Below are 23,782 nucleotides of genomic sequence, written 5' to 3'. Positions count from 1 at the left end.
GTATGTCACTTTGCAATATGTACAATTGACTCATCCATGTCATGACTTCCAATAGGCATATATACTGTACTTATAACTGTTTGGTCAATTTGGGTCAAAATGTCTGATAAATGAATAGATGCAATTGTTGGCGTACATGAGGTAAATGTTAATTAAATATTGCCTGAAGTAAGACTGCTGAGCTAATACAGAATGCATACAAGGGTAATTAAATAGAAAATGTTAAGAGTTAAGAATATTATATAATCAAATGGAAGTATCTGAAGATAACACGTGTTATGTGACATTTGGTGAAAGATGTTTATGTCAGTCACACAAAGCACAGATTCAGATTAATTAATTTTTTTTATTACACTTAAGACATGGCTTCATTCAAACTTCATACAATCAGGTACACGAATGACAGATCCAAAGGCTCAGGGCTGTCTCACAGCATTAAGGAAGATCAGATAAACACAGCTGACCTTTGCCAACAATCCCCCACCCAGCCTCATGTACAGCAGGAGAAGGCAGCTCCTTTACTGGCACAGTGAGCATACATTGTTACCATGGCCTGAAACGCTTTGTTTTGGCCGTCCCTGTTCATTTTAACATTGAAATATGTGCTGTAGTACAGCAGAAAACTTGTAAACAAGCAAGCTTTTCTGTTGGCAAGTTCCAAATCACCCGGCACATAGTGTGCCAGAGGGTGTGTACATGGCATCATGTGACTCATCCCAGCATTGAAATGTTAACAGTTCTCCATTCAGGAATAAGGTCGGATTGACTGTCTTTAAGCAAGGCAAGTCTGGGAAAGGCAAAGCAAGTCATTTTGACCCTGGTCCCAGGCTCACCGGGGGTGGGGGGGGTGGGGGGTCCTTTCGCCCTGGTGGGCTCAGGTGCTGTTGGCCTGCTCCTGCTCGAACAGCGCCATGGCCAGGTGGGAGCGTGAGGCGAGCCCCTCCAGGTTGCTCAGCACACAGCGGTGGTAGATGTCCTCGCTGAAGCGCGGGTTGCAGGTGCGGCGCACGTACTTCTGCACCAGTGCCGGCTCCACGGCACGGAACACGTGCAGGCCCGAGTAGCGCACAAACACGTCGTACACGTCCATGCTCTCCAGCAGCTCGTCGTTGTCCAGGATGTCGGCGGCCATCTTGCTGCGCGCCGCCATGTAGTCGGCGTTGTAGAAGCAAGCCTCCTCGAACACGTGCCGGTCGAAGTGGCCGTCGCGAAGCGCATCCGGGCCCAGCGAGGACGAGGAGGCCGAGGGCTGCTGGTCGCGGTAGACCAGCGCTGGGCTGTACTCCTGGAAGTGGATGGGGAAGAACACCTGCCAGTTGCTGATGGCGTTCATGCGGCACCGGTTGAGGAAGTCAGCATTGACTTCTGTCCACACTCCGGCCAGGTAGAAGAGCGTGTCCACCGGGTGCTTCTTGGAGATGATGTCCATGAGCTTGACCTGCGAGGGCACCTCCGTCTTGACGCTGATCCAGGGGATCTTCACGTCGGCGTAGCGCTTCTCCACCTCGCTGATCATGGCCTTGGCGCCAGCAAACACGTCAGTCTGGCTGACGCGCTGCGCGTCGAAAGGGTCGTAGACGAACAGGAAGGTGAGCAGCACGTTGTCGTGTGTGTCCAGCGCGTTCATCACGTACATGTCCAGGAAGTTGCCCACGTAGTCCTGCTCGCGGGCTGTCACGGGCAGGATGACCTGCACGCGCGTGGCCTCCGTCACGTAGGGCATGGGGATGATCTCCACGGCGCTCAGCGGGCGCAGTAGCCCCACGCGCTTGGCAATCACCTGGCTGTGGCCCTTCTGAGTGTAGGCCTCCAGGGCCAGGTCCAGCTGGTACTCCATGCCACGCGTGGGGTCGAAGCGGCGGTAGCCGTTGAGCAGGCGCCGCTTGCGGAAGCGCAGCTGCGGCTGGTAGCGCTCGTTCAGGCGCTCCACGGCCGTCTCCAGGACGGCGCTCACGTCGGCACGGTCGGCCCCGCGCAGCTCGCACTTGGGAGCGCTGTCGGCGCACGAGTAGATGTGGTCCTCTGTGAAGTACTCCCAGTTGATGACTTCAAAGCGAGTCTTGGGCCGGAAGGGAGGGTTGATCCCTACGGGCCACATGGCCCCAGCTTTGCCATCAGGGGTCAGTTCACTCAGATTACTGATCTGGGCCTGAGACAAAAGACAGGCTTTCAGTTTCAAGATATCTCAGGTGCCAAAATAAACACATTACTATTGAATGAGCATCCAATTATAAAAACACAGGACAGTATGTCGCATCTTTAGCAGATTTCAGCAAAATGATAATAATAAAACATAATAAAACATCAAACAAACATCAAACATAATTTTTGCACAGGTATATTGCAGTATGAGAGTTTACAGAGGCCATGGGATTTTCTGGCAAGTAGTGCTGACCCTATAATGATTTTTAATGAATTACTTATATTATGTTGAATATCATACCAGAAAAACACAGATGAAACCACACTGAATTTGCACATGTGGGCCACTGATTAATGCACTATTTACTGAGTGTAAATACTGGACTATACTGTAACCTCTATGTAGGTTGTTACGTGGGGAGCCGTATTGTGCGTTTGTTCTCCCTACCGCTCTCTCTCTCCCCCTCTACAGGTGACCTGGTGTCTAATTGGGCTGCGTTTGTGGGTTGGCCTTCGTCTATAAAAGACGGCCATTTCGTTCCATCGCTCTCTCTGGCTCGCTGGCTCACCCTTTCATTCCAGCCACACCCCGTCTCCACTTCCGGTCGGACTCTGCTTTGGGCCTGCTGCACGGTGCTCCGCTGGCGCCCTGCTTTAGTCATTGTTTGTTGCTATTGTTAGTTTGACGCGGTCTACCCGGTTGTGTTTAGCGTAAAGTTAATATTTTACTTTATGTTTACTATAGAACTGGTGGTGTCAGGTGGTGGGTTTTTGGCACGCTTTAAGTTTAGTTTAAGTTCAGAGTAGGAAGATTCCCGGAAGACTCACCACACTCCTTTGTCCTTTTGTTTGAACGGGAGTTTAGATTCCCCTTTTGATTTCTAAGCAGACTGTGTGAGGGTTTGTTTTTCTGTTTTGTTATTCCTTATGTTCACCACCACCATGTTCTTCCGTTAACTCTTGATTTATCAATAAATATATCACATTTCACCGTCACCATTTCTCTTGGCTTCTTTATGTTATGTTTGCCATTTCTTTAAGTTGATGGTATCGTAACATAGGTACATACGATGTAGGCACATGTTGCTGCCAAATATGACTAATTCATAGCAGCAGAGCTGCTGTAAACTAGATAAACAGCATGGGATGAAAGAGTGTGCTGTGGCACTATATAAATCTGTTTGTGTAGTAACTACATAAGTACACTTATCAAAATGCACAAAATGGCACAGAAAACAAGAGGCATAACTCAAGAAAAGCCTGTGAAAGAGCTGTCGACGGACTGTTCCTTGCCTCACCGTGAAGTTAACTTTGAACAATTGCCCCATTTTATGACCTTTTCAATGAGCATAATTTTGTTGGTCTTGAGTCATGAGACACACACACACACACACACACACACACACACACACACACACACACACTCAGGGCTGTGGCACCCAGGCCCTTGCTCATGAGTGGCGCTGGCACTGAGGGGACATTATTAGGCTGCTCCTGCCGGTTTGACACACTGGCTGGCTGGCTCAACAAAACCAGGGGGCCGACTTGATGTTCAATGTAATTTATTCGTCTGGAGACATCCGCTCATTTCCTGTCGCCCGACGACACTTTAACTAACACGGGCGCGAGAGCAGGAGCAGCGTGTGAGTGAGGGAGTGTGTGAGTGAGGGAGTGTGTGAGTGAGGGAGTGTGTGAGTGAGGGTGTGTGTGCGTGAGTGTGTGTGTGTGAGGGAGCGTGTGCTTGAGGGAGTGTGTGTCTTTCTCTCTGTGGGCTGAGCCAATAAACTCTGGCCTGAGCTTCACTGACTGCTGGCCCCCAGAACTGCCCCCATTTTGAAGAGGAAGACACTGTGGAGTGTCTGCTTAAGCCAATGAGCTCACAGTATGGTTTACATGAGAATGTTTTCACTATGAATGTGGAGTGTTGAGTATGATAGAGACACTGAATCAAGTCCCTGTTGTCCCACAATATGACCAGCCATTCTTTCTATTTAACCTATATGTAAAAATTGTGATGCATTGGGGAGATGCAGTTCTGTGGACAGCCCTGTAAGCATAAAGATATCCACCCCCCCTTTACTGCAATCCCTAATTGGAAGGTTTTTGATTCTGGAAAGGTGCACACACCTACAGGGACTTTAAAGTTACCTGCAATCCAACATGTGCACTCATTTTCTCTACATGAATTCCATTCAAACACTAGAACACGCTCATACTCAATTCAGGGAAGCTATCTCAGATCTCAGCTCAGGGCAAACATTCCAAAGTCTCATGGAATGTCATGGCTGACGGAACAAAAAAATGAACCGCTATCAACAAGATTTTGCTACTTTTGCTTTGTTTCTTTAGCTTCAGCAAACCAGTCCTCATCTACAAGGCCAATGTGTTTCCTGGATCAGCTCCTAGTTTAGATAAGTAAAATAAAGTCTTGTGTATTATATTCACAAATATTCATATTATATTTAAGCTACTGACTTGAACCCAGAAAATTGGGCTGAATACCTATGAAACTGTCCAACTTTAGCTGCTCTATTCAGTTGATCCTAGATGTATTCTTGACGAGGAACTGAAAGAAGAGGCTGGAGGAGGCTTCAGGTAGACCATGGGGGCACAGATCACTGAGAGAGACCTCTCTTGGTCTCCTGATATTGGGGAGATGATCCGGGGACTCCTGGAACTCACCTGAAGCTGCTGGATCTGAGCGTACGTCCAGTCCAGCTCAATCTGGCTGAAGCGCTTGTGCAGGCGGTACATCAGGCTGGGCTCAGACACTGGGTGAACAGTGAAGGCATTCTTGAACTGTGGGCTGTCCTCGCGCTCCGGGTCTGCGTTCTTTCGCAGCTCAAAGTAGCGGTATGTCATCTCCTAAAGAACATAAGAGAAGTGTGTGCTTGAGGAACATTTCAAGGAACAAATACCATGACAGTGTTTGTAACAGAGAATATATTCATTACCCACATTATAAAATAATATTAAGACAACACAAGCTTCAGATCATTTCGCTATGAAATGTAGTCAGTTGCTATTTATCGAATTGTCAAACACTGAATGAACCGTGAATGAACTTGGCATGAATACACTTATTTCAAAGTGGGGCTGTTGCAGCAGGGGATCAATAAATCTCAAATAAGGGACAAAATTCTGCCTGTATCCCGCTGATTTCATAAAGAGCTTCAGATGAAGCATGGAAGAGAGAGAGCAAGCAGGAGAAGGGGGGGGGGGAAGCACTCTCAGTGAAGGATGAGTGCCCCCCTTGAAATATGGTCTGTGTCAGCTCTGCCTGGGGTTTGCACCTCTCCATTCCAGCTCTGCATGGATTCATCAGACAGGTGAAGCCCCGGGCGAGAGCTCAGGAGGAACAGTCATGAATCAGACGGAATGCAGACAGAGCAAACACTGCAGCGACTCTTCTTACTGGCGCAGCACGGAAACAAGGCTAATGTTAGTCCGTTCATTTCATCATCTCAGGGAAAATGGGCAGCTACCACGTAAATGAACACCATAATGACAGAGTACTCAAGCTTCTACTGATAACAGCAGTTTATCACAAAATAAGTACAGTGTTAGTGAGAGATACTGTATTTAAGTTACAAAAAAAGGCAGTGCTACACCGCACAACATGGCTGTTGTTTATGGCCTTCATCTGTGTCAAAATCTGTATGCATTTTCTGAGAAGAAAATAAATAGCCACACTATTAGCCTATCTTCACTAATCTTTTTTGCTTCTTTACCTTGTCTCTCCTCTAAATGTCCCTCTTCAGGGTAGTCCAGACAGAAGTAATCCACAGGGAAAACAACGAGGACTGTGTGACTCTACAGCCCTGGAATGGTGACACACTGGAAAGTGGAGGTGGTGGAACAACCCCACGCCTCGTGTAAGATGTGTGTTACTTTATTTTCCAGCCCTAAACCCTGACGTGGCTGATGTTATGAAGACTGTTTTTATGATGCTGTCTTAACAGGGGGAGCCTTATGAAAAAAGTAAACTACGTTTCACCACAGTGGAAAAGTAGGTACAAACCCATGAGTTTTACCGTCAGAGAAGGCTCGTAATGAATCTCAGGTGCATGGCCGTAGTGGTTTCGAGTCTGTCAGCATGAGTCAGGAGGTCATTGCGGACCCTCTAATCAGGCGAACGTCAAGTCCCATCCCAGCTTTACAGAGCATAAGTCACTAAAGACAGGAAGTCATAACTTAGGCTAAAGCACCATAAGGGTCTTTCATTAGGATAAAATAAGAACTAAAGAGCACTAGATGAAATGAAGTACAGCCTTGTATACCAGCTTATTCTGAAAGGGCATCCAGCTGGCTAATATCTCGGTAGCCATTTCATTCCAACAAATGGAGAAATCCCTATACACACTAGGCTATACTGGTGAGTAAAAGTGTTTAAAAAACAATATTTCTGAGGTATCTTTGCAAAATGATGCCAGTAGACAACTGGCCATATGAAAAGACAGAACCATGCACATCAAAGTGCACTGCGTGTGAAATTAACCAATTTGCCTAGATCTCTAGCTCTCTTCAGTATTATCTTAGACATCTATTTCCTCTAAAGTGAATAGTACAATCTTGACACAGAAGTACATTTACGTAAACGTTTCTAGATGTTATCATAATACAACAGAACCACCCATATTATGAATTCTGTAGAATCACTAGATGCATGTGGTGTGGTGTTCTCTGAACACAGGGCATTTAGTCTGTCATGTTGTAGCATAGAGTTGTGTAGATTCCTCGTCTCTCCTACTTCTAGCTACAGTTGCCATCAAGGTCACCTTAAAATCTCTGGTTGAGATAGAAACCAGATCAATCACATCATGATAAATGGACAATGGAAGCACTCACTGCAAGATGTCATCGTTAGGAGAGGTGCAGATGTGGGAAGTGACCCCCACCAAGGCAGAGACAACAATAAAGCGTTACAACACCGCTAGACTCAAGGGCCCAGAAACATCCAAGAAATTCACCTTGACCCTAAAGAATAAACTCCAAGTACTCTGTAACATCGGCAATGGCATGGAAGCAGAGGTGGAAACAATCTGGAAAACTGTCAAGGAAAGCTTTTAACATGCATGTGCAAGACAAGATCTAGATCCCTGGAGCGTCTTGGACACTGGTAGAAAGAAGGAAGAGGCTGAAGGAAATGAAAATGAATGCAAAATCTGAAAGACTCAGAGAAAGAAATTCACTGGAATACTCTGAGGTCAACAAACAAGCGAAAGAGAGAAAAGAAAAAAAGGGAATACCATGAAAACCTAGCTATGGAAACAGAACAAACTACAGAAAGACGAGAAATAAGTCAAGTCCACCGAACCACCAGACAACTTGTGGTGTGGGGTGGTAAAGGACAAAAAATATGGATGATGGACAGAACATTTTAAAGAAGTCTTTAACAGACCAGAGCCTGCAGAGCTGGCACCAACAGACCAGCCACCTACAGATGAACTGGATGTCGACTGCACTCTCTCAACAAAGAAGAAGAGATCCTAAAAGCACTACAGAAGATGATGTGCAACAAAGCACCAGGACAGGACAACATCAGCAGTGATGCGCTTAAAGCGGACACAAAGTTTGCAAGAGAATGGCTCCATAAACTATTCATCTGGAGTGCAGAATACCAGATAACTGGAGCCTGATTGAAGGCTAACTGAATGCTAAAACTGGAGAAGCATCAACCTTACTATCAGTACCAAGTAAGATATTCTGCAAAAGACTTCACATGAGGCAGGCGATGCTATCAACACTAACGTAACGACCAGGAAGGGCTGCATCGATCACATCTTCACAACATCATTGAACAGAGCATTGAGAGCAACAACAAGGTACACATGAATACTTCTGGATGCCCAAGCAAATTTGTAAACCTCATCATAACATTCTACAACAACTTCTCGTGTATCATCAGTCACAATAACAAGCTGACAGACTGGTTTACCATCACAATGGTGTTCAATAAGGCTGCAGCATGTCACCTATGCTCTTTCTAGTGACAATAGACTGGGTAATGTACAAGACTGTTGATAACAAACAGAGGGATACGGTGGACACTGACATCGATCCTTGATGATCTGGACTTGATGCAGATGACATAGCATTTCTGTCCAGCACAAAACAACAACTGCAATGAAAATCTATACGTATACCAGACGGTTAGGTTTGAACATTAGCAGAAATACATCTCTCAAAAACAAAGAAGTAGATCAGTTCACCCAGTGTAGTAAGCAAAACCAGTGCCACAGAATAGGACATCACCAACAGATAACAAAAAGCAAGAGCCACATTTTCCCAACTACAAAAGATATAAAGATCAACGAACATCAATGAAAAGACAAAACTAAATGTCTTCAAGAGCAGTGTCTACTATACGGAGCAGAATGTGAGTGAGAGAGACAGTCACCGACTATCAGTCTTTTAAACCTGCAAAAATATTCTATATTTATATTCTATTCTATATATTCTGGCCAGCAAGAATATCAAAAGAAGACCTACTGGAAAGAGCACAACAGACAGCAGTCACAACACAGATCAAACAAAGAAGGTGGAAATGGTTAGCCCTCACATGGACACCAGATAGAGGGAAAAGGAAAAGGGACAGACATGGAGACATGGAGGAGAACAATGGAGAGTGAGGCAAAAAAGACGGGTAAGACCTGGGCAGAATTGGGCAGACCTGGGCAGAACTGCCACAGAAAGAGAAAGATGATGCTGCTGTCAGCCTTCAGGTTTACCACCCACTTCAAAACTTTTCCAGGACTTTTCAAGGACCTTTAATTCAATTTCCATGGCTTTTCACAATCTACAAGTACACAAAACGGCATTCTTTACTCAAAATGTTAGGCCTAATTATGCATAACTGCAGAAATGTCCTTGATGAAACATGATTCATGGAAGAGTATGACATTCATTAGATCTCCATACGACAAAATCTAATTTCATGACTATTCAAAAACCTTTCAAGAATTTACTGAATTTCATGACTTCTCCAGGCCTGGAAAATGGGATTTTAAAATGCCATGACTTTTCCAGGATTTCCATGACCGTGTGGAATGTGTCACATAGGCAGGAAGAGGATAAGTAAGTAAGTAAGTAAGTAAGTAAGTAAAAACTACATGCATCAAATTGCCACGAATCCCCCAATCCTCACCTGGTGCACCTCCACACAGCTCAGACCCAGGTAGTCGATGATGCAGCGGCCCAGCCACTCATCAGGCCTGACACTGAGGATGTCGTTGCGGCAGGAGTCCAGGTGCGGCTGCAGGCGGGCCAGCAGGCTGCGCGAGAGCAGGTAGCCGTAGCCGCCGTGGCAGTAGCGTGACCGCTCGTCGCCGCCGATGAACTCCTCGGCACGGCCCATGTACAGGTCCTGGCCGGCACTCAGGTGTCCCACCAGCTCCATGATACGCTCGGCTTGCGTGTACGTGTCGTCCTGCGCCAGGTAGAACCAATCGTAGTCGTTGCCATGGTGCTGGTGCAGGTGACGCACCGTCTCGTACATCAGCCACACGGGCCGGTCATCGCCATGGGTGACCACCGACATGCCGTGCGGCGCCTTGGCACTGCGCAGGCCCGTGAAGAAGAAAGTCCGGTGGAAGTGGTGCGCCACCGTGCGGTTCACCGCTACGCCCAGCGTGTTCAGAGTGGCACGAGACGTCAGGATGCCCACAAGGAGGCGCTCTCTGATGCCCAGCTCTGTGTGGATGTAGCGCGTCCTGTTCCGAAAAGGGAGGCACAAACATAAGCAAGAGGGATTAATATCCATGTTTACATGATCATGACCACAAAGACCTTCATGTCAAGCCTGAGGCAGCTTCACTTCGGACGCACTCATATTAGCCTATTAAGTCCCCTCTTTGAGCTCTTTCACTTAAAAAGTCACTGAATGAGTCACCCATTAATTTTGTCGTACACATTTTTATGGTGAGTGGGGCAGCAACACAGTGCAGCTGGCCCGCATTTTCTGCCCCTGAACAACTCTTTTAAAGATAATGGCTGACACCAAACACCCTGGAGGTTCTGTTACTGTCTAGCATCCGGCCTATAAATTCGACCTGGAACACATTAAAATTCCCATCACTCGAATCCACATAAAAGGAGTGTTTGTAAACGAACATTTGCTGTAAATGAATGCAGCAGACAGTCTCAAAGCAATGTGGCAGCACAACATGCCCTGACTGGGCCTGTCAAAGGCTACTCTTCCACAAGTGCACAGATGGCTCTGTTTGAAAGGATGTCAGTGGGTTTTGATGTTCCATCTCAGCGATTAACAGGCCACCTAAGGATTTCTGTCTGAACTGAACGACTCACAAAAATCAATCTTGTATGTGTTGATAATGTTTTAAAAAATGTAGTACTGAATAATAAAGACAGTGTTCATGTATGTTTTCTTGCTGGAGCTGGTAATGTTCTTTTTTTTTAACTGGTAAGACTATCACAACAACAGAGATACTAAAAGGGGGCTTATCATGCCCATTTGAGTTGGTAATCAGATTAAAATGAGAGGGTCCAGACAAAGTAAAGAGGACATTAGGCTAGATTATTTGTAACTCAAAGCTTAAGATAATTTTACTTTATCAACCATTTGTATTGGGAAATTGCAGCGCCCTGGGTTTTGGTAATATTGCAACACAGGCTAACGGCTGTTTAGTGGTGAGGGATCCTCCCTGAAAACTTTGTCAGGTTTCTTTGAACTTCTTTAATTAGAACTATTCTGAGCAGAAGGCAATGTTCTAAGGAAGTCTGAATACCGAATAATGAGATTAAGCTCATCAAGCTTTAACATGTATAATAAAACACACATGTGAGAATGGCCTGGCTCACTAATTTTGAGTTCCAATTATTGTGTACCAGTCCTATATGACAAAGGACCTAACAAACTTCCTCTAAAGAAATTCCAAATACCTCAATCAACTTTAATAAACAGAAAGCTTAACTGTTTCAAATCATCCATGTTTGGATATATGCTGAGACTTTATGTGTGGGGAGTCAGTGAAGAAATGGCTAAATTGGTAATGGGAAATTATTAGGTTAGGTTCAGAGTTCTGCCAGACTAACATACATTTTTAAAAGCCTGAGCCCAGAACAGTGCAATTTGGTCCACGTGTCCCAAATGTATACGTGTATACATTTCACTTGACAGTTAACATAACTCATTTAACTCAAATACATATCAGAAATACATTTGGCCATCTTTTGAAAGAGCTGCAACTAGATGGAACTTTCCAAACAAACTGTTTATATAAATCAGTGGTAATGTATATAGTAACCAGCTCTTGATCACCCATAGCAGGATTGGGTCTAATGTGTACATAAGAATAGAGTATTACAGAGCAGTATGTGAGAGAATGTAGAAATACTGTTCAAAACTGTACGGAAACTACATCCAATTTCAGCAAGTATGTTGAATACCACTAAATCTAAGAGTGTAGCCTAATGAATACTGTAGTGCCTCTCTGTGGGCCTTCAAACCTTAGACCACCTCTGTCCTCATAAAGTACTGACACTTCAGCATTCTTTCTGAAAGGTAGCTTATATACAGTCTCTAGCTGAGTCCATTGAATGTTGTACTGTTGTGATTTCAACTGGCGCTCAGGGGCTAATATAACGCGTTACTCTTTCAATTATTTGTGTTTATTATGGTCTACAACCAGATAACTCACCTGAGAACTTTCTTGTGTGGTTTGTTTGGGTCCTTGTGATAGGGTACAATACGCGGGTGAAAGTCTTCGTTTCCATCTCCACCTGCCTGTATGTCCTGAGGTTCTCTCGAATGACCGCCAGCAAATAGGCCCCCATTCCCAGGCTCATCACCACAAGTCTCGTCTGTGTCCCCCTGAGTCCATGACACCATCAGCAGACTCAGGCTGCAGCCCAAAGAAAGTCCCAGGATGAGGGGGAGGGCAGGCCGGAATACGGCGAGGAAAGATGACAGACGCATGGCGCACCTGGGTCAGCTTCGCAACGCTCTGTCAAAAACCTTGTATCAGCCTGCTTTGAAGTCCTTTTTCAGGAGAGAAAACTACGCCTTTAAACTAGCACCCAGCGCCACTCGTTTCACTTTTATTCGATATTTGTTTGGACTCTGACCAGGTAAACAATGGGGGTGACACACTGGCACCCCTAAACCCGGTGATAATGTGCCGCATCAAATGCAATCGTTCCCAAAAGTATTAACCCCTAGTGCATTACATTTACGAAACGAATGCTATTTTAAGAGAAGCGATCTTCCTATTGTATGTGACTTACGTAGCTTGCTACAAGTTCATCATGGAGAAACACTTCACGATATTAAAATTAGCTAGTATGCCACAGTACTGTCGTGGTCACATAGCCGACACTCAATTCAATGCAGACATTCAAACATCGCAATTGTTACCGGATGTTGAGAGGTCAATCAGAGCAATAGAACTACAGAGCGATTTGTTTTAAATTTCTCAGTCCCATAAAACACTTGCTTGCTGGATCCACCGTAAGGGTTCCTTTGGAAGACATTACCTCCCGAATACAGTTATCCAGAAATAAACAGTTAAAAAACGTTACCGAATCGATAGGGCTAACGTTAAGTTGAGTTAACGTTAGCTAGGGACAGTTCCCATCAGTTCCTTGTAGTCCAATTTTCATGGCGATGTTTTCTGCTTTTAATGTCGATCAGTTTGGTGATACACATCACACGATATAACATCGTTATAACATGTAACGTTTATATGTTTTGTTCCAAACACATATCTGAACCTGAAGTTACTGGTTCCCATTGTCTTCGTGGTACTGACATACAAGCCTCCTAACGGTACCGTGCACGACACAGAAAGAGAAGAGGAAGAAAAAGTGTTGTTCCCCTAGCCCTCCGTAGAAACAACATACGACCAAATAGGCTACGTTCCACTCATCAATCTGTCCTGGCCAAATGTGACCAAACCATCCGTCTACAGCTCGTACTCAGTAGTGCTAGACCTGGTGATGTTTTCGATCTATGATCCTCAAGGCAGACACGTCATCAACTGTGAGGGAGGAAAAGAAAACCCATAGCATTTTCAAAACAGGCTCCTATTCAGTACTATCCCCAATGCACAGGTTTAACATAAAAACAGATTAGTCTTGGAGAAATGTGCCTGTTTCTGGTTGATTTTGCTGTACCTGAACAAATTTAAATTGGTGGAACTTTTTAATATATTCTAGTTTGTCTTGAATGGAATTGGAAGAACACAGCTGGGAGTGTGTGAATCAATGACGAGGATCCAAACAATTTTTTTCACACTATATCACAGGAAATGTTTCACACTATATCACAGGAAAGGTGATAGTTTATAAACCTACTGTTTTTCAAACGACATAATAATTACATTTTCTGTCTTCCTTTAAGTTTCACTTTTGAGATGATTTAGATGTATAGCCCAGGGGTGTGTGAATCGGACCTTTGCAATATGTGCGTTCCTTTCCATTTCATATCTCAGTTAAACTGACTTGCTATGTCTGTGAAAAGCTTATTGATGAACCTTTTGATAAAATGTTAATGCACAATCAATATTGGCAGGTGTTTCCCGTAAATTATGCCCCTATATCTGTTGATTTCGTGTGAAACAATTGATTATAAAGGGTAACTAAATTACAGTATTTTGTGCTTAGTTGAAGCCTATGGTTGCAAGAACTATTTCTAGGCCCTCCCTATGGGGCGGAGACAAAATCTCACCGCCCTTGACCAAATATGGTATGACGATTCATCGTCTAGCCAGTGAGGAAGAGTGAAACGCGCGATTGTCACACTTGGTACAGAGTGTCCAAGATCTCAGTGACCAAGGTAAGAAACCTCCTAGGCCATGTGTAAATACATTTACAAATTCATTCCATTAGCATTCCTATTAATATTATTTATCATACACAAGTGTTGACTACAGGAAAGCTGACAGCTGACAGTGTCAGATATGTTATGACACCCTGTGTAGAAAAGAAAACTTAGCTGGCTTGCTTGCTTGGACACAAAGTGGATGTCAGTGTTGGGTGTCATTCGAATGAATTTCAGCGAAGTTAAATGACCATGCTACCGACAGATGACTGAAAGCTACCGAACACAAATTATACTCCTAGCTACCACGACTGGTTAATATTGTATTGGGTTAACTGATATTATACATATATGTCTGACATCTGTCAGATATAATGGAAAATACGTGACTCATAAGGATTGAGAATTGGAATACTGCAAGCCATGCCTGCCAGCTAACGCCACTGTTACCAGTTACAGGTAGCTGGCTGAGATACTTTCTATACAGGGCCCTGACGTTAGCTTGTTAACATTAGCTAATATTAACTGTGTTAGCAAATTACCGGTGTTTGGTGAAATCAGCTAATCATACATACATAGAAGACTAGCTGAGACCAAAATGTGTATTTTAAAAGTAAACGTAGTCTCCTACTCAGAGACCTAATTTTCTCGAGGCTGTTAATTTAGCCCGGGTGATAACTACGGTTGCTTGATAACTATCCACCATAGCTCCCGTAACGCGAGTGCTCGCTAGCTAGCATATAGCAATGCAACCAGGCCTATTCCTAGTTGTCACAGGACTTGGCACGCATTTCGAATGCCCTGCGCCATGTAGCGGTGTGTTATTTCTCCGAATAATCTCTTTGCACCCAGTGCATTATATAATATCTCGCCGGCCGTGTATTAACCGTACAGTTCATTCTCTTTGTCCAGGACTACAAGATAAACAGCTATCTCTGACACAAATAACTTTTTTTTAACGTTTTATGAAACATTGGCATTAAAGGTTGATGCGCATTATACTGATTTTGTGTGCAGAGACTCCGCACTTGTTCTATGCTCTCTGTTGGTCGGCTTAATTTTAGTCACGTGAATACAGTCGAGTGTATGTACTTAGTATTGCCAAGACTCATATGTACATTTTATCAATGCACTGTAATAATGGGAGGGCAAATACTGCAATGTCAGTGCTGTACAATATATCCCACATCCGCAGGGTCACCTATAGTGCGATATTTTTTCTCAGGTTGCTGTCCTTAGCTGCAGCCATGCCCTCTGACCTGGCCAAGAAGAAGGCTGCGAAAAAGAAGGAGGCAGCCAAGTCCCGCCAACGTGTCAAAAGGACAGACGAGGTGAACGGCGTGGAAGAACATCAAGAGAACCAGCCAAATGCAACTGTCAACGGAGGTGGGTATAGTGCCACCAGTATACTGTAGCATAAAGATATAGAAACATATATAAGCTTGTTTATATCAGTTGCATCGATTTTTTTCCTGAGTTCTAAGGACTTCGCAAACAAGCAGGAATTTGCAATACAAATACATTCTTTGAAATAATTGTACCATGAATACCTTAACACATTGTGTTTTCCAGGCCATATTTTTGTTTTCTGAAGCTGCTCATCTGACATTCAACTCTGGTATCAATCTTTCTTTTCCAACAGACGTGGCGTCACTCATAAAGGAGCTGGATGAGTTTGAGCTGCAGAAGATTGAGGCACGAGCAGTGACTGGGGTGCTGGCGTCTCACCCCAACAGCACTGATGTGCACATCAGCAGCCTGTCGCTCACTTTCCACGGCCAGGAGCTCCTTAGTGACACCAGCCTGGAGCTCAACTCGGGGCGTCGCTACGGCCTCATTGGCCTTAATGGCACAGGTACACACAGCCCTGGTAACCAAATCATAACCATATAAGATAAGCAACATGATGTCAATTTAGGTCATTTGGTTTGGACCATTTTATGATACAGGCACATTCAGACGTTTATGTGGCATAGAGATAAATGTGGTGATGTTGGGATAATGACTGGACATAATTGTTATTACACAGTGATCCATGGTCTTGTCCTGTAGTTGCAGATCTTGAGATTGATTCATGTTTGTACTCAGCTGGTGAGCTATACCCACATTTGTAAAGTATAATCCATTGACCATTGAATCCGGTGCTTTCTCATCACATACCACGATTGCTTAATTTGTCAGTTCTTTACCATTGATGGATAAATTCACAGTGGCCTTTTCCCAACAGGCAAGTCCATGCTGTTGTCAGCCATTGGTCATCGTGAGATCCCCATCCCTGATCACATTGACATCTACCACTTGACACGTGAGATGGACCCCAGTGACAAGACAGCCTTACAGTGTGTCATGGAAGTAGATGAGGAGAGGCTCAAGCTGGAGAAGGAAGCAGAACGACTAGCACATGAGGATGGTGAGTGGGAGCCTGCACATTTTCTCTCTTTCTTTCTTTTTCTCTCTCTCTCTCTCTCACACACACACAAACACACACATCTAATTGCATTTGTCAATTTTGGTTTTTCTCAGACCTTTCCATAATTGTATAATTTATAACTAAACACTAAAGCACTATTCAGTACAGTAAACAATCTGGTCTCTTTTTTGTTTAATTCACAAACTACCCTGTCCATTCTTCGAAATGTATGTATACATATAGATGATGTATGTATGTATAGGAGGTTCTGGCTTAAACTGCTGTTTGGTTCTGGCACAGCTGAGTGTGAGAAGCTGATGGAGCTGTACGAGCGTTTGGAGGAGCTGGATGCAGACAAGGCGGCAGTGCGTGCCTCCCGCCTCCTGTACGGCCTGGGCTTCACCCCAGCCATGCAGCGCAAGAAGCTCAAAGACTTCAGTGGAGGCTGGAGGATGCGTGTCTCACTGGCCAGGTGGGAGGGTGCTCCGGATCAGAATCAGAATCAGAATAGTATTTATTGCCAAGTAGGTTTACACCTACCTGGAATTTGCTCTGGTGTATAGGTGCATACAGTGAACATAAAAACATACAAACACATTAAGTACTACACATAAGAGAAGTACTTCAGATAAAACACAGTATATAGGATACAAATATATAAAAAATGTATTATAAAAAAGTAAAGTAGAAGATAAAATGCGAAATGCAGGGCAGGGGTGCAAAAGTACAGATTCTAATATGGCGGTGCAATTAATTGAATTTCAATTACGATTATGATGTCCAAAGATTATGAGAACAAAGTAAAATGATTAATATGCCGAATTTCATTTTGCAATGACACTCTCATTTTGTCTTGTTTTAGTAATCCAGCGCACTCATTTGCTTTACAGTGGTGCGCTTTCGCCCCTCCATAAAGGCCCAAACACACGCTCACTGAATTGAATCTGGTTGGTGTGACGTCATATTCGGCAAAACTCTGTGAAAACAAACAGTTGTAAAGCCTGGCAACTGACAGTGAAATGTGCGTATTCATTGATTTTCAATTGTTAAGCTTAGAACTGCCACAGGGAAATATGAAACATTGACTTTGATAGCGATTTGTTTTCACCGAGGTGCCTTCACAATCATGCAACGTTACTTCCAGTTATTCAGACGAATAAGTAGCACCACTGCTGAAATTTCACACGGTTTATTGAAGTCTATTTACAATTTCTAATAAGTAAAGAAGGCAAAATATAGGTTAACATATTAAAATGATAATAATAATGTAATATTTATAGTAAGAATGTAACTTGCCAAGATAAGACATTTTGTAGACTACACACGAGTACCTCTCTGCATATGAGCAGATGGAAAGTTTTGCCACTTTATCACTGAAGAATGCTGGACCACTGATGTGTGTGTGTGTGTGTGTGTGTGTGTGTGTGTGTGTGTGTGTGTGTGTGTGTGTGTGTGTGTGTGTGTGTGTGTGTGTGTGTGTGTGTGTGTGTGTGTGTGTGTGTGTGTGTGTGTGTGTGTGTGTGTGTGTGTGTGGTTAAGCTGACCATTAAGTGTGAGACCCAAATGCCTTGCATCCTTGTCCCTGTTAATTTTCTCTTTTCCCCTGTGTTTATCTCTATCAGAGCTCTGTTCATCAAGCCCTTCATGTTGCTGCTGGATGAGCCCACTAACCACCTAGACCTGGATGCCTGTGTGTGGCTGGAGGAAGAGCTGAAGTCGTGAGTACTTGCCCTTCCCTACTTAAATAACCTGAATCATTTACTCCATGATCATGTAACCCTTTGTTGTTCTTGGAAAGCAGTTGGCAATTATTTTGAACAGAGTGGTAGTGAAAATACTTGCTACAAATAAGTACATCAGATAAACAGGAACTGTTACCGTTTCTAAACACTCTATTTTAGTTTACCAAGTCTTGCTTTTCATCTGTCAGGTTCAAGCGAATCCTTGTCCTCATATCACACTCACAAGACTTCCTGAACGGTGTCTGCACTAACATCACCCACCTGCATCAAAGGAAACTCAAGAATTTCACGGTAAGAAAGAGCATCCAATTCTTCTTGAGTTGGGTCACAAGAGCAGCCCAGTTTAAAAAGTAGATTGCACACCATAAACTTGGTACACTCAGTGTTAGGCTTCATACATACAGACTATAGTTGTCTGTTATTTATAATATTTTTGAGTGGCAATGTAAAATGTATGCTATATTGTTTGCACATATTGTAACTGGAGAAAGTTTGTTTCTCTAATGCATTTTGGTGCTCCATGAGCCTGGTTCTGAAAGGGAAGAGGGTGTGCTGTATTAGTGAGAGACGAGGTAGCACGCTCCGGTCAAATCTCCTGGACAAATACCAGGAGTGGATGTGAGGGCCTGAAGCCAGTTGGAAGCTAATCACGGCCATAGAAGGAGGGATCTGGTGTCTTTATAGCTGTTTCTAATTATGTCCCCTTGCTGGTCTCTTTGAAGTGCAAAGTGGTAGACGCAGACCAGGATTAACTGAGTTAGAATGCCACCAGCCATTATAATGGCAACCTCTATAATTCATTATGATTGCTAACTCCATATGCTTTTTATACAAAGGCACCGCCTCAAGCATGTTGGCTCTGTGAGTGATATCTGTGCTGAGTGCTGTGTCAGCTGGTGTCTCACGAAGGCCTGTGCTGGGCTGATCTCAGGGCAACTTTGACCAGTATGTGAAGACCAGGGAGGAGCTGGAAGAGAATCAGATGAAGCGCTACAACTGGGAGCAGGACCAGATTACACATATGAAGGTGAGCAGGCCCAGTTTACAGTACAGCCGGCAGAGAAACCTCTGTCTCCCTTTCTTGCCTGTCTCGTCTGCACCCTGGGCCTGGTTCCCAGTCGGGGATTAAGACCAGCCCTGGGCTTGTCGGCAGGCTGTCCCACGACACATTGTATGCCAAGTAGACCACTTGGCCAGCTTGCACAGCTGTTTTGCCAGGGCACTTGCAAAGCGTTACCACCCAATTTTCACTATACAAATTGCCACACTGCAACACTAATGTGTTTTTTGCTTAGTCATTGCTAATATACGTTTCTTTTAATGCACAGTAAATTGCACCATTTCATCATTCACTCATGGTAATGTGAATCATTTTTCCTTCTCTGTGTGTCCTGAGTAGAACTACATAGCACGGTTTGGTCATGGCTCTGCTAAGCTTGCCAAGCAGGCTCAGAGCAAAGAGAAGACCCTGCAGAAGATGGTCTCCTCAGGCCTGACTGAGCGAGTCGCCAATGACAAGGTGAGACTGTCCACTTTCAAGCATGTGGGATTCTATTACCCAGTGTCTGTACATTCCCATCATCCTTCCCTGCAATTTGGAGCTGAATTAGTTACCCTTGAGTTGTCTCAGCTGAGTAAAATACAAGAATATGACGCAAGTCAGATCAATGATTATAAGCCATATCGTTGAAATGCAGTAGATACATGGCCGACTTACCCTCCACTCTCAAGTGGCTTTGTGATGAGGTAACATTTGGCAGTCAGATCGTGACTCAGGTAGACACATTACACATGCTCTTGCTGTGCTAATGTGTGTTCAAGCTTGGGTGATCTTGCTGACTACGTTCACTGATACTTTACATCATCTGTAGATGGCATTAGCAGTACAAAAATGTTGGTATGGTTGCTCGCCCAAGACATTCCATTCAGTGACCCCAGAACATGAATAGTCATGGGTCACGGAAAGCAGATGCGGAATGCAGAATGCTGAATGTTGTTTTCCCCCACAGACGCTGTCATTTTGCTTTCCTCCCTGTGGGAAGATCCCGCCTCCGGTCATCATGGTTCAGAATGTCAGTTTCACATACTCAGATGACACGGTGAGTTCACCACCTCATCCAGGTGTCCTTCATAGCCTCTCACCAAAAATATGTTCTCCTTGGAAAATCCTTTGTGACTCAAATACATATTAATCATTTTTCCATTGTTTCTCTTAGCCATGCATATACAAAACCCTAGAGTTTGGGATTGACCTGGACACCAGGGTGGCACTGGTGGGTCCAAATGGCGCTGGCAAATCCACTTTGCTGAAACTACTGATGGGAGAGGTAGGTATGCGCTAATGTGATTGGATGTTACTTGTGGCTGCATGACTTTGTGAAGAATTGTGATATAATAAAAAAAAATGTGTGTGGCGATTGTGATATAATAAACAAATGGCATCATGCGTCTACTTGCTTCAGCAGCTCAATAGTATCCCCTTCAACTGTACAGAAAACAAGCATGTGAACTACTTTTTTTAACTGGGCAATCAAAACAATTGGTATGACATGACCCTGTACATAAAGGGTGCACATTGAGCTGCCACCAGGGTCAGACCTCACTTCCCCCTGGACCCCTCCATTAGGGGCCTTCCTGTGTTTGCAATGGCCACTCCTTTGCCTGGGAAAAAGCAGAGGTTACCCTCCAGTTTTCACAAGATCAGCCTTTTTTTCTGCTGGCTGTGAAGACGTGAATAGGCTACTATAAGTGGAGGCAACACATCTATACTCCACATTAAGGAGAAGTATTAATGCATAGCCTACTACTATGTTCTATTCACTCTATTAAATATTTGTATTAATGCATGGCCTGCTACTATATTCTATTCACTATATTAAATATTCTATGCAATCCTGACATGTTGCAAGCGCGCTTTCAGCTGGGGTTGCGGCTGAAATTATTGTTAAATTGAAGTTATCCATAACACAATAGCTTTATATTCTTACATTTAGCCTAGGTAGTAGATCTTACTACATTAATAGTGAGTAAAGGGTAGGGTTGCAAAGGGGCGGAACATTTCCATGGGAAGTTAAGCGCGGGAATTGGGGGGGGAGAATTGTGCAAAAGTTAGCCTATAACAGGGAACTTAAATGTAGTTGAAAACAAGACTAGGCAAGCCTAGCTCAGGTAGACCCTGGATGCAGCTAGTTGGGTACATTGTCTGCCAGAAACGTAAACCTATGACTTTCTGTTGTTTTTGGACGTCTTTGTCTTTACCTAACATATTGATTACTTGTTACACTAAAAGCCATGTTCATTTTAATACCAAGTTTATTTCTATACAGTAGGCTAACTCTTTTAATGTAGTGAGAGTAGGAGGTATGCATGTCCACACAAAAGTACACCATCAACTCGATTTCTCGCGGCTGTTGGGGTCCATCAAAAAAGCGCAAGTTGTGCAATTTATCGAAAATAAAAGTAATTACTGCAAATGAAAGGCTTATTCAAAACTCTATTTCAAAGAACTATGTAATGCAGCACAAGCTGTGTTTCTTAGCAAAGGATGTAGCTAGCTATTGTAAACGAAATTGACAGAATTAATGGATTCGTGTTTTATTTTTCTCTCAACCCGACTTGATCAAATGAAAGTCCGAAGTCCTCTTGTCCGAGAAAGCACGCTGTATTTATAGTCCACAGGAACACAATTGTCTAGCTGGCAAGTGGCTAACGTTAGCATTTCTAGATCTTGCAGCATGAGCTTGGTTAAAACAACCCGATTTAATGCAAATTCAGTTGAATTTCAACCCTGCACTGGGCATTCCTCCATCACATGCAGATAATTCCCAGCTTCCTGCACACTACACGATGCTGGGAATTGTTATATATATTGTCATATATGACAAGGTATATAGGTTAGTATAAATTACCCCAAAATGTCAAGTTTATTCCCGTATATTCCCATGGAAGGTTTCCGACTTTGAATATTCCCGGAATTTTGCAACCCTAGTAAAGGGTCAATTTCAGAATCGTGTAGCTGATAATTAAACTATCTTAATTGTTTTCACATATTTATCTAGACTGTTGTATGTGTGGTTACATCTCAATTATATTGAATATGGACAAAATAGGCAACATAGAAGAAAACTATATCAAATTACGAATTTGTTCTGACACCATGGTGTTAAGGTTCATTGAAACTTATTAGCCACATATTATTATAGTGCATGAAGTGCACAAACCATTGGTCATAAACTCGACCTGTGCACGGCGTTGTCACGTTCACATGCACATTTTGTACGTTGTTAAATTGCATCCGTTTGCGGTTATGTAATTGCACAGCTTGTTATTCGCGATTGTGTTTGCAATTAGATTGATCGTGCAGCAGTGATGTTACTGTTAACTAGACATGTTTTTGGTGTATTTTTTTGTCTGTCACACACTCTGCCCTAATTTTATTTTATTTCTCGTATGTGTTTCTTTCCTCTCCTCCAAAGTTGCTTCCCACAGATGGTATGATCAGGAAGCATTCTCACGTGAAGATCGGCAGGTATCACCAGGTATGGTATTTCTGGGTCTCCTGCTGTCCTACCATTTATGAAAAAAATCACACATGCTCAGTGAGGTTGAACAGGTTAGTGAGAGTTCTGCCCTTGTGTTCCCTGCAGCACCTGACAGAGCAGCTGGAGCTGGACCTGTCTCCGCTGGAGTACATGATGAAGTGCTACCCCGAGATCAAAGAGAAGGAGGAGATGAGGAAGATCATTGGTCGGTACGGCCTGACAGGAAAACAGCAAGTGAGCAGACAGATCCACCACCACTCCATATCCACATAGTCTTGTTTATAAACAGGTTTAGAGTGTTTTCTTAATTTTTAAGCTTACGATTCTCCATAATTATTTGTACCTCTTGCTCCTCAGGTGAGCCCTATCAGGAACTTATCAGACGGACAGAAGTGTCGCGTGTGCTTCGCCTGGCTGGCCTGGCAGAACCCCCACATGCTGTTTCTGGATGAGCCCACCAACCATCTGGACATCGAGACCATTGACGCACTGGCGGAGGCCATCAACGAATTTGATGGGGGCATGATGCTGGTCAGCCACGACTTCCGGCTCATTCAGCAGGTAAAGCTGCCTGTTTGGATGTCTATTGGCAGGTTACATTTTTTTAATTCTTAATAATTTTGGACAAGATGAAATCTTAATTGTGAATGAGTGCTGTTTATCTTTGTCCAGTGTTCCTGCTCCTTGTCAAAGTGCCTGAATTCTGAACACTGTCAATACGGTGCATGTGAAGCTGTATTCCTGATGAGATGAGCTTCACACGCCTCACACAAAAATCTGATGAGTTTGCTGGTTTGGGTAATTGATTTCCATGATCATCTTCTAGGTGGCTCGTGAGATCTGGGTGTGTGAGAAGCAGACCATCACCAAATGGAACGGAGACATCTTGGCATACAAGGAGCACTTAAAATCTAAAATTGACAAACAGACGCACGATGTGTGACGCACTGGGGGGCCAACCCCCAACTCTTATCCCCTTGATGGATTTGCACATTTTCCCCTCTCCAACCCCCCCCCCCCCCCCCAAAAAAAGCGCATGAGTGAGGGTGCCGTTTATAGTGGATGTACCTGACAAAATGTCAAAGTACATTGTGGACTGGATTCCGTTGTACCATCATTACAAGGTGTTCTCTCCAAATAAACCACAATTTCAGTCATACAATGTATA

At 43.8% G+C, this 23,782-nt stretch overlaps 2 protein-coding genes across 2 annotated transcripts; one reads left to right on the top strand and one right to left on the bottom strand.

The window, feature by feature from the left end:
* Positions 1–326: 326 nt before the first annotated feature.
* Positions 327–13,159, bottom strand: chpf2 (chondroitin polymerizing factor 2). Its single transcript, XM_012815085.3, has 4 exons — positions 11,802–13,159; positions 9,290–9,854; positions 4,825–5,007; positions 327–2,149 (listed from the first exon to the last, which is right to left on the bottom strand). The coding sequence occupies exons 1-4, from the start codon at positions 12,077–12,079 to the stop codon at positions 875–877; spliced, it is 2,301 nt and encodes a 766-aa protein (XP_012670539.1). The 5' UTR covers positions 12,080–13,159; the 3' UTR covers positions 327–874.
* A 682-nt stretch (positions 13,160–13,841) lies between these two features.
* Positions 13,842–23,773, top strand: abcf2b (ATP-binding cassette, sub-family F (GCN20), member 2b). The gene is made up of 15 exons (XM_031583905.2): positions 13,842–13,936; positions 15,147–15,307; positions 15,564–15,776; positions 16,149–16,331; positions 16,632–16,803; positions 17,954–18,049; positions 18,262–18,364; positions 19,005–19,100; positions 19,473–19,592; positions 20,083–20,172; positions 20,290–20,400; positions 22,549–22,611; positions 22,720–22,848; positions 22,972–23,175; positions 23,441–23,773. The coding sequence occupies exons 2-15, from the start codon at positions 15,169–15,171 to the stop codon at positions 23,555–23,557; spliced, it is 1,836 nt and encodes a 611-aa protein (XP_031439765.1). The 5' UTR covers positions 13,842–13,936; positions 15,147–15,168; the 3' UTR covers positions 23,558–23,773.
* The last annotated feature ends 9 nt before the right edge of the window (positions 23,774–23,782 follow it).

The sequence above is a fragment of the Clupea harengus genome, chromosome 17 (assembly GCF_900700415.2).
Source record: "Clupea harengus chromosome 17, Ch_v2.0.2, whole genome shotgun sequence".
Classification (NCBI taxonomy): domain Eukaryota; kingdom Metazoa; phylum Chordata; class Actinopteri; order Clupeiformes; family Clupeidae; genus Clupea; species Clupea harengus.
The sequence above is the reverse complement of the archived record's forward strand: the minus strand, read 5'-3'. Positions and strand labels throughout refer to the sequence as shown.

What these genes read in the sequence shown, in the direction of transcription:
- chpf2 (XM_012815085.3), bottom strand. Translation starts at nt 12,079, where the DNA reads ATGCGTCTGTCATCTTTCCTCGCCGTATTCCGGCCTGCCCTCCCCCTC. An exon ending in CCACACAAGAAAGTTCTCAG is followed by an intron (nt 9,855 to 11,801) that starts GTGAGTTATCTG and finishes TTTTCGGAACAG; the next exon opens with GACGCGCTACATCCACACAG. An exon ending in CTCAGATCCAGCAGCTTCAG is followed by an intron (nt 2,150 to 4,824) that starts GTGAGTTCCAGG and finishes CTTTTGTCTCAG; the next exon opens with GCCCAGATCAGTAATCTGAG.
- abcf2b (XM_031583905.2), top strand. Translation starts at nt 15,169, where the DNA reads ATGCCCTCTGACCTGGCCAAGAAGAAGGCTGCGAAAAAGAAGGAGGCA. An exon ending in CATTGGCCTTAATGGCACAG is followed by an intron (nt 15,777 to 16,148) that starts GTACACACAGCC and finishes TTTTCCCAACAG; the next exon opens with GCAAGTCCATGCTGTTGTCA. An exon ending in ACTTCCGGCTCATTCAGCAG is followed by an intron (nt 23,176 to 23,440) that starts GTAAAGCTGCCT and finishes ATCATCTTCTAG; the next exon opens with GTGGCTCGTGAGATCTGGGT.